Source organism: Ursus americanus, chromosome 28 (genome assembly GCF_024610735.1).
Source record: "Ursus americanus isolate L20-20 chromosome 28, mUrsAme1.1.p, whole genome shotgun sequence".
NCBI lineage: Eukaryota > Metazoa > Chordata > Mammalia > Carnivora > Ursidae > Ursus > Ursus americanus.
This window is the reverse complement of record NC_142154.1, coordinates 27,451,024-27,462,015: the sequence shown is the minus strand read 5'-3', so window position 1 is coordinate 27,462,015 and position 10,992 is coordinate 27,451,024. Positions and strand designations below refer to the sequence as shown.

The 10,992-nt window shown below is 40.7% G+C and overlaps 1 protein-coding gene across 8 annotated transcripts in view; it reads left to right on the top strand.

Moving 5' to 3' along the window:
- Window positions 1-1,144: 1,144 nt before the first annotated feature.
- SCAPER (S-phase cyclin A associated protein in the ER) overlaps window positions 1,145-10,992 on the top strand; it is a 514,000-nt gene continuing 504,152 nt past the window's right edge. For 3 of the 8 annotated variants that reach the window (XM_087856757.1, XM_087856754.1, XM_045795114.2), the window contains exon 1: window positions 9,669-10,945. In XM_087856757.1, coding sequence (XP_087712883.1) covers window positions 10,943-10,945 — 3 coding nt within the window. In that variant the 5' untranslated portion in view covers window positions 9,669-10,942. Of the gene's footprint in view, window positions 1,268-6,595; window positions 7,301-8,715; window positions 8,801-9,534; window positions 9,602-9,668; window positions 10,946-10,992 lie in introns of those variants that run through there. The other 5 variants (XM_087856756.1, XM_045795117.2, XM_045795116.2 and 2 more) reach the window with 5 other exon arrangements.

Genomic DNA, 10,992 nt, shown 5'->3' with positions numbered 1-10,992 from the left:
ATAGTTGAGGAAGTAGAGACATCTTTCAGATGATTGGAAAAGTGTTGCGGTGAAAGGCAGATCTACAAAGAGGAGAAAAAAGGCAGAGGTTGAAGTGGGCTTTGGTGGGCTGGGTGGGAGATTTCAAGATGGGAGAGGTTGTTTAAATCCTTATGAGAACTGAAGGAGAGGAAAAAAGAAATAGTTGAAAAGAGGAATAAAGCCCCGACCACCTTTTATGAAGTTGCCGTATGTTCCCTGATCCACCCTTCTTACCCTAACATAAGCTTATAGTCTTTTTTTTTTTTTTAAACATTTTACTTATTTATTTGACACAGAGAGACACCTAGCGAGAGAGGGAACACAAGCAGGGGGAGTGGGAGAGGAAGAAGCAGGCTCCCAGCGGAGGAGCCTGATGTGGGGCTCGAACCCATAACACTGGGATCACGCCCTGAGCCGAAGGCCGACGCGTAACCGCTGTGCCACCCAGGCGCCCCAAGCTTATAGTCTTAATTGTGAAGTAGACGCCACTGGATTCCACGACTTCTGCCTATTGTGGCTGACAAGGGAGCAGGAAAGGTTGAGTTTGAGTTTCTCAGATGGATTAAAAGTGATGTGGAATATTCATTTGATAATTATGGTCTGCCTTGGGTCTCTTTTCTGTTCTGTTCAGAACTGTGATTTAAATACCTTTCGTGTCTTTATTTTGTCTTTGAAGTAGAGAAAACACATTTGTTAGGTTTTGTACTTTGAGCCTTTCAAGCCTGGCACACAAGAGGGGCCGAATAAAGCTTCACCTTGGAAGGTAAGCTGTGCTCGGCGGCGTTGTCCTGCATGCTTTTCCGAAGCGTTTTCACAAGTGGATTTTTGTGAGGCGGACCTCTAGGTCGTCAGTCTGTGGGGCTAACTGGCGGTGAGACGGGCGGGGGAAAGGGACTGAATCCAAGATTGTGGCTAAAAGCAGCGACGCCAACGCAGCCTAAAGAAGAGAAGATGTCCGGGGAAGCAGCGGTGCTGGGATAAGAGAACCTAACCCACGCCCAGCCTCCCGCCTCCGCGGCGGGACGGCGCGAATCCGACTGCGCCTGCGCGCGGACGAACGCGACGAGGGGCCCAGAGCAGCGCGGCCAAAGCTGGGAGTCACGTGGTCCGCCGGGCAGCCGCCCCGCCCCTCCACAGCCGCCCCTCCCCGCCCCGCCCCTTTCCCGGCGGGACGCTCGGAGCCGCCCCGAACTGCGCAGGGCAGCCGGGGGTGAGTGTCCGCGAGGGGCGCGCGTAGCGCAGACCGGTGAGGGCCTGGGCTGGGGCGCGGGCCGGCGGAATGTGTTGCGGGGTCCAAGGGACAAAATGGCGGCGGGTACTCCCCTTCACCCTCTTCCCTCACCTGGGATGCGGGCTGAGAGGGGCAGCGATCGGTGCTGGGGGAGGGGAGCCGCGGCAGCTCGGGAGGGCCGGGGGTTCCTCGTAGGAGGCCTGGGGGCGACGGTGGGCAGGCTCCCGGCCTGCCCTGCGGGTTCAGCTGGGGTGTGAGGGACGTGGGACCCTGTGCACCCCACGGGCCGGGGATGGGCGGAGCACTGCTCACCCCTTCACGGGGTACGCGGCGGCGCGCTTGTCGAGGCTTCTGGAATGTCCAAACTGCAAGGGGTTCCGGAGGAGACTCCCACCGGCCCTTCATTTGACAGGTGATCTCCCTCATCATCTCATTCTCCGCAGTGTTTAACCACGCTTTCCCTGCTCGATGATTCGAGTCTTAGTTCTGCCCGAGAATCAGGGCGGGAATGGTCGCTCCGTCTTACAAATGCGTAAACTGAGGCCTGGAGGGGTGGAGTTGAATCAATGCCTCGCACCTGGGAGTAATAGGACTCAGCCTTCTGCCTCTGTTAGTGTTCCTTTCCGACCACTTCGTCCGCGCCTTCGCCTCCCCCCGTGAGTGACGGGATTTTTAGAAAGCAGACAGAAAACTGATTCTCTGAGCACCTGCTGCTGTCAAGTGGCTCCGGCTGAGATGGGGCTGCCTGCCTGAGAGCAGCTTCCTGTTGCTGGTGGACTGTATCCCTCATTCTGTTTGTGCCAAAATATTTTCCATGAAAATAGCTATTCATTATAGTCATTTTACCGAATAGATAGCAATTCTTTGTATGTGTTATAATTTGTTACAGTTTACACATTAATTTCACCAACATTAACTACTTCATTCTCATAATCCGAGGTGGAAGCGTGGGATAGGCATTATGGTCATTTTATGGATGGGGAGACTGAGGTTCAGAGACGTTATGACTTGCCCCAGGGTTACCCGCTGGTGAATGATATGAGATGATGCTTTCAGACCTAGGGTTGGTAATCTGTTATCCCACTCTGATTTATATTGGTGCTCTGGCCCTTGTATTTTTTTCAAACTATGACTTTTCCTCAAAATGTGTTGGATGCAGATTGATTCATGCCACATATGGAAATGATCTGAATAATATCCACTAAAGAATATTTTATTTTTCTTTCAAGATTTTATTTAAATTCAAGTTAGTTAACATACAGTGTAGTATTAGTTTCAGGGGTAGAATTTAGTAATTCATCAGTTTCTTATCCAGTGCTCATTACATCAAGTGCCCTCCTAATGCCCATCACTCAGTTACGCCATCCCTCCACCCACCTCCCCTCCAGTAACCCTCAGTTTTTTCCTTATATTAAAGAGTCTTTTATGGTTTGCCTCCCTCTCTGTCTTGTCTTATTTTGGTTTTCCTTACCTTCCCCTATGTTTATCTGTTTTGCTTCTTAAATCCTACATATGAGTGAAATCATGTGGTATTTGTCTTTCTCTGACTGACTTACTTTGCTTAGCATAATACACTCCAGTTCCATCCATGTCGTTGCAAATGGCAAGATTTCATTTTTTAGAAATTAATATTTTAATTAATCAAAGAGTCAATTTTTAATATTATTTGGAAAGTTTCTTTGTGGGAGGAAGTGTGATAATAATGACTTTGAAGGCAAATTGATATGAGTTTGAATCCCAGCCTCACTACTTGTCCTTTGGCAGATTACCTAATTTTTCTGAGTCTTGATTTCCTCATCTGTAAAATAGAGATAATGCTATTGACCTCAGAAATTTGTTGATAGCAAGTAAATGAGGTGTCTATAAAACATTAAGAACTACTCCTCCCCCATAGTCAGCCCTCAACAAATGCTTGCCTTCTCTTTCTCCTCACTCCCTTGTGCTGCATTTTTTTATTCTCTGTAGTTAACTACCTTTGGTCAGTCGGCCTGGTGGATTATGCAGGGAGGCATAATCAATGTTACTGTACAAATGCATTTATAAATAATTTTGGTGACTAGGATTCCGAGGATTGGTGTTTTAAACATAGGCTTTAAAAATGTCCTTAGGGCTTCACAGATACTTAAGAATCACTAGAAGTTTGATTTGATATTAACGTTATTAATACCCTCACTTAACCACTTTCAGGAATGTTTTAAAGATAAGATGAAGGGGCTTGAGATTCTGTCTTTTCTTTCACCTTCGTAACTAACCACAACTCATCCTAATTTTAAAGGAGAAACAAAATTATTTGGAAATCACATGTGAACATTCTTTAAACGTTTAGAAAGTGGTGGTGGTATTTAGTGGGAAGTTAAACAGAATTCTCTCTAATGGTGCAATCTGATATCCACTGTGAAATTGGCATTTCTGAAATTGTAGAAGTGATAATGGCAAAGGCTTGAATAACAACTAAGTAATTATAAAAATCTGTTCACAGTTTTATGCTTGGATGGCAACGTTTTTCACAAACATGTTTGTCTTTGGCAGTGCATCTTCTGGGGTATAAACAGCAAAAAGACCTGCAGTTCACTGGTGTAGCCACCTTAAAAAAATTATTAGGAGGAAAGGATTTATAGAAAGACTTTATTTACTCTGGACATGAAACACCAAAGATTTCATGAAGTTTTGCTAAAATAATGACTACTTTTATATGATTTCTTAAAGTAGTAAGTGATGTAGGAAGGACATTAGGATTCGAAGCCAATGGCCAAGAAAGAATTCTTGAGATGTCTTTGGTACAAAAAGGTGGTTTTCTTAAAGTGTAGGACAGGACCCATAGGCAGCAAGAGCTACGCTGAGGTCATGAGGAGTGGCCCATTATATGCTTTCAAGCTGGTGGGGGGTGGTTAGGGATAGCGCAGGTCTGTAAGGAATTTTGAAAGCAAGGTTTCCAGGACCTTGAGGGGGCTAGCTATTGGGAAAAAGTCATTTATTACTGTTTAGTAAAACCCTAGTCATGAGCCCCTTCAGATGTATATCGGTGGGCCATATGCTTGGAGGATGATTGCCAACATGTATCTTGGGAGTAGAGGTAAAGGAAGTTTCCAAAGAAATTTTTATATGTTAAAGTAAACTTAGAGGATCCTGGAGGGTCGGGCTAAGATTGCCTTTTGCCCTTAGCAAAGTATTAACATGAAGGCAGCTGAGTTCCTGGAGGAATGTCACTCTGCTTGTTTGAAGGACTTGTCAGTGGGCTGTAGGTAGTAAGGAAATTTAATTTTTCTTTTGCCTTTATTTCCCACATCATTAAGTTCATTATATAGTTTTGAAAACATGTGGATTAGAATAGTAGAATTAATTGCTATGTACCAGTCTATTTCAGTAATTATGCATGCATGGACGATCTTGTCTTATAAAAGCTACCCCCCCCTTCAGTGTTTTGAAGCAAATCTCGGACATATTTGATTGTAAAGATTTCAGTTTGTGTTAGGCCTGTTTAATATAGTATTGCAAAAGAAAGGTAGTTTGGTATTTTCAGAGAGGCATGCCAGGTTCATGGGAGAAGATAAATGTCTCCTGGTTGATTTATTCATGGTAGTATGGTTTGTGATCAGAATTGAAAACTTCATTAAACAGCTTGGAATTATAAAAAGTCTGTGGTGTTCTTCAACGTACTTTTTTTTTTTTTTTTTACCATACTACATTTTTTTTTCCACTTGGCAAAAATGTGAACAATTACTTTTGTGAGTATGCCGATGATGGCATTGTTTAAGTACCAGACTCGGAAATATTCAGATTTTCTTCAATTTCAGAAAATGGCAGAACATTGAGTGATAGATTTTGTGAACATTGGACGTTGCCAAACCCAGTTTTTCTAGAATTTATTGGCAAACATGAGAACAATTCATAGAGTTACTGTCCTGGCTTCTGTTAGATGGGCCTGTATTTTTTTAGAGTAGAGTTACTAGCAGGCTTCTTACTATTTGGGGCCTGCCGTTTACTTCTTACCTTTTCAGAACCTGTGTACCTACACTCAGGTGTAGAAGAGAGGTGGGCTTTTCCTGGCATTTGAGCCAATCTTCCCATTTCCATTTGTAGGACTCTCAGGTATCTCCACGGACTTTCTGGGACTGTAGGGCAGGCTAGGACAAGTGAGACTTCAGTTTATCACTGGCATCAGCTTGTCCCGAAATCTCTGGCCCTGTCAGTCCTAGTGTTTGTTCCCTGTTTACGGACTTGTTTTTTTGTTGTTATTTTGTGCTCCATTTTCTGCTTGCCCATTGTTTTGCTGTAGCCTACAGTTTCTCACATTTAATTTATTTGAATAGCACTGCCAATATTTGCCATATCCATTTTTTATATTAACTGATTGTTTATGGTAGTGTTATAAATTTTCTTTTAAAATGTAAAATGTAAGTGAAAGTTTTATTTAGAGAAAAATGTTATATAAATAGTAGTATAGGTGGTAGTTATGGCAAATATGAAAGAAGTAACTGAGTGCTTGAAATTTTGGAAGTTCTGGATTAGGTTTTAGGTTTTTTTTTTTAATAGCTTTATTGAGATTTATCTCACATACCATAAAATTCAGCCATTAAAGTGTATACTTTAGTGGTTTTTAATGTATTCACAGATTTGTGTAACCATCACCACAATTAACTTTAGAACATTTTCAAAACCCCAGTATGAAACTTTTAATAGCCATTCCCCATTCCTGACTTCCCTCTCTTCTCCATCCTGCTTCCTGCACCAGCCCTAGGCAACCACTCATCCACTTTTTTTTCTCTATGGATTTGCCTATTCTGGCATTTCATATTAATAGAATCATATAATATATGGTCTTTTTGCTTGGCTTCTTCCATTTAGCATAATGTTTTCAGTGTTCATCTATGTCATAGCATATATCAGCACTACCTTTTTTTTTTTTAACACTTTTTTTTTAACACAGTTTTAGGGTCACAGCAAAATTGAGAGGAAAGTACAGAGACTTCCCATATCCTCCCTGCCTCCACTTATGCATAGCTTCCCCTTTATCAGCATCCCCTACCTGAGTGGTACGTTTGTTACAGTTGATTTAACTTACATTGACAAATCCCTATCACACCAAAGTCTATAGTTTATGTGTGTCTTTACTTTTGGTGTTGTATTTATGGGTTTGGACAAATGCGACATTTATGGTATCATAAAGAATACTTTTGCTGCCCTGAAAATTCTTTGTGTTCTGCTTATTTATCCTTCCTTCTTCCTAACCGCTAAAATACTTGATCTTTTCCCTGTCTCCATATTTTTGACTTTTTCAGAAACTTCATGTCTTTTTATGGCTGAATAATATTTTATTGTGTGGATATAGCATTCTGTTTATCCATCAGTTGATGGATATTTGGATTGTTTCATTTTTTGAATATTATGAATAATGTTATAAGCATTTATATGCAAGTTTTTGTGTGGACATGTTTTCATTTCTCCTGGGTATATACCTAGGAGTGAAATTGCTGGGTCATATGATAAACTCTGTTTAACTTTTAGAGGGACTGCCAGACTGTTTACAAAACCAGCTACAGCATATTACATTCCCAACAAGCTGTGTATGTTGCCTCCAGTTTTTCCACATCCTCTCCAGTACTTGTTATTGTTTGTCTTTTGGATTATAGCCATCCTAGTGGGTGTGAGGTGGTATCTTATTGCGTCTGTGATTTCTATATCTGTAATGACTAGTGATGTTCAACACCTTTTTGTGTTCTTATTAGCTATTTGTATATCTATTTTGGAAAAATGAGGACATAGCCTTTTTAACCTCTTCATCTTTATAGATGAGACTACTAATACTTAAAGGTCACAGAGCCAGTGATTTGGTTGATTCCATTGTCTCTGTATACTCTTTTCACTATATCATGCTTTCCCCTACTTTTTAGAAATAAAGAATACAGGTGAAATGGTCTGGGAATTCAGATACAGAAGATCTCTGTCAGCTGGGGATGTCAGAATAGGCTTTTTGAAGATGACTTTTGAGTTGATCTGAAACAATTGGAAGGCTTTGAGTATGCAGGAGGGTGAGAGCAAGGCAACACGGTGAGCAAATACTCTTTAGCATGGGCTTTATTTATTAGTAAGTATTTAATACCTACTCAGTGCCAAGCACTGTTCTAGGTACTGAGGCTATAGCAGTAACAAAACCAACAAGCACCGTGAAGCTTATGTTCTTGTAGGGAGAGATGGACAGTATACTAATTAAGTAAATAATATACGGTGATAAATGCTATAGAGAAGTGGGATAGGGAGTGGGATAGGGAGTGTCAGGGGTGGGAGTCAGGATAAATGGGTTGTTATTTTATTTAAAGATTTTATTTTATTTTTTTAAAGTAATCTTTACACCCAGTATGGGGCTTGAACTCAACAACCCTGAGATCAAGAGTTGCATGCTCTACTGACTGAGTCAGCCAGGCAGCCTTGAATGGGTTGCAATAATAGAGTATTTGGGAAGGCCTCACTGAGGAAGTGACATGTAAATCTTGAGTGTTCCAAATAAGTGTCCAGTAAGCATAAAGCCCTGAGCAGGCGTGTGTCTGCCATGTTGGAGAACATAAAGAAGCCAGTGTGGCTGGAGTGGAATGAACACCAAAGAGGAGAGGAGTTGAGGTGTGGTCACAGAAGTATGAGTGTGGTAGGCTACAGTGAAGATTTTGGCTTTTACTCTGAGATGGAGAGGAATTGGAAAGCTGTGAACAGAGGCACTGCATGTAAAAACAGAACAGTTTAATTGAGATATAGTTCATATACCGTACAATTCAGCCATTTAAAAAAATGTTTTTTAGATTGATTGATTTGACAGGGAGAGGGAGGCAGGGAGAGAGAGAGGGAGAGGGAGAGCGTGAGCACAACTAGGGGGAGATGCCAAGGGAGAGGGAGAAGCAGGCTCCCTGCTGAGCAGGGAGCCCCATGTGGGGCTTGATCCCAGGACCCCGGGATCATGACCTGAGCCGAAGGGAGACACTTATCTGACTGAGCCACCCAGGTGCCCCCAATTCAGCCATTTAAAAAATGTCTTTTAGCATATTCACAGAGTTGCACAACCATCACCTTAATGAATTTTAGAACATTTTCGTCATCCCAAAAAGAAATCGCATCCTCATTAGCAGTCATTCCCATTTTTCTCCCAACTGCCTAGCCCTAGGCAACCAGTAATCTATTTTCTGACTCTATGGATTTGCCTATTCTGGACATTACCTATAAATTATATAATATATTGTCTTTTGTGACTGGTTTCTTTCACTTAGCATAATGTTTTTAAGGTGCCTCCATGTTGTAGCATGTATAAGCACTTTATTCCTTTTTATAGCCTGATAATATTCCATTGTATGGATATACCACATTTTAATTATCCATCATTTGGTGGACATTTGTGTTTCCACTTTTGGCCATTATGTGTAATGCTGCTATGAATACTTGGGTATACATTTTTATGTGCACATGTGTTTTCATTTGAGGCGCTGCATTTTGAAAGGAGCAGAATCACTTGGCAACGGATAAGTTACCTAGGCTCTCATCCCAGAAGCACCTGTGTTCTAATTGGTACTTTTTTTTCTTTGTTCATTATAGGGTTAGGTCATTTTTTTCTAGCAATATCCCTGGCCCTTGGTGTTCTATCTTGGTTTCTGCTTTGGGTTTCTTTGAGTAAAGGTTTGGCCACATTATGTTGATATCCTGAAAAGTAAGATCTGTTCTATGTGGAGGCTTTTGTAATAGTAATTAAAATATTCTGATAAAATCTCAGCTTTCGAAAGTTCCTAAGAGCTTACAATGTTTTGTATAGTGAGTTGTCATTCATTAGTGGGTCATAAATCAATTTAATGGAAGCAGCATTTGAAAAATGAGAAGTATATATCAGAATGCATCTCACACAATAGGGATAAACATTACTTTATGAAACTTGTTTCAGTTAAACATATATTGTGAACTGAGTAAAGATATACTATATGTGTTTTGTGCACACTATATCATGGTAGTTAAAAAAAAAGTTTCTGCATTGAGAGCTCATAGACTGTTTATGTAATTAACAGTGTTTCTCTTCTATTTAACTTAAAAAAGTTTGGGGGGGGGGAGAGCATTAAGGTATTGTTCAGTATGGCATATGTAAAACATGCTGTATTATATCCAAACAGGCAGTGTAAAGGAGCAATTTTATTTTTTTGTTGTTTAATGTAATGACAAACTTGTGATGATGAGACTTGTATCTTTTTAAGTATAAATATTTTTTGACAATGTTATGACTAAGAGTGTGTGTATATATATATATTTTATTGTAGGAGTCACACCCCAGGGGTTTATGTGGTAAATGAACTGCTTGGCATACAAGGGAACTAAAGAATGATGGTAAGTGATCGAGCTACCTTAAACACTAACCTTAGTTTTTTTGTCCGTCTTTCCTTACATCTCTTTTTCATTTAGTATCTTTGCAATATACCCTAGAGCATCGGGGGTCTTTATTTCGTTTTACAGCTTCATAGGATTTCCTATTGATTTGTCTTGTTTTTAAACAGCTCTAATGGGCAAAGTGTAGTAAAGCACTGCTAGTCTGCCAAAGTCTGTGACTTTAAGAAATGTGGCCAAACACCTGAGAGTAAATTAAAAATGCCTGTGACCATCCATAACGGATAATTCACACAGTGAAAGTATATTCACTGTACTTGTAGACTTCTTGAGCTTCTTATTCAGAACCATAGTAGTAACATTCCCATAATTCTACCAAATAAGAATTGAAAGCTGATAGCTGGATCGGGAAGAAGAGAAAAGAATTGAAAATTAAGCTTTTGTGTTCTGCCTGATCATCCGGAAGTAGAGAACTCAAAAAGTCTAAACGCACTTTGATCTGGGCCCATTTATCTTAGGGCAACCATCCTCTGTACTTCTGTAGCTCCTGAGGGCATACTATAGTATCATACAAAAGTCGTTCGTAGTGATAACCTGGAAGTACCAAAGAAGAGGAAGTTCCTTCAGTAGCCTCCATTTAAAAGTCAGGGAAATGTGATTCAGAGATTTTTATCCAAAATGGTAAAATGGAAAAAATTTGTGCTTAGCAGGGCAAACTTTAGTTATGGATTTATGTTGAATACCTCATTTCCCAATGATGTTGTTCATTTATTCATGATATACTTATTTCAGTCATTCATGATTTCTTCATCATGCCAATTATTCATCATTCTTGGAGGAAGATAGATGGTAAATATGTAACTATAGGATTTAAAATGTAATTGTGAGATGTACTGCAAAAGAATACAGGTTGTTTCGAGCATATGAAAGTGGTCCTGTCTAAGGGGGTTAAAGGACTTCATTCTAAGAGAGTTACTTTTTAAGCTGAGACCAGTAGGTTTTAGTTGGGCTAGGAGGAACACCGAGTTAGCCTGCTTTCAGTAGCATGTGCCCAACAGTGTCACCAAGGATTTGATTGCCTTTCTTCCCTTGCCTCAGCCATCTGTTTTGTTGCCATTGTGTTTAAGCTTCTCTTTATGATCTCTAACTGGTTAGAGTCTGATTTTTTTTTTTTTTTTAAGTAGGCTCTGTGCCCAGTGTGGAGCCCAGTGCGGGGTTTGAACTCACTACTCTGAGATCAAGACCTGAGCTGAGATCAAGAGTTGGACACTTAACTGACTGAGCCACCCAGGCGCCCCTAGAGTCAGATTTTGTATTTTTTGGCAGAATATCATATGATTGGTGATGGTCAGTGTGTTCTATTTTTGGTCATGTTACCTTTGATTACTTGGTTA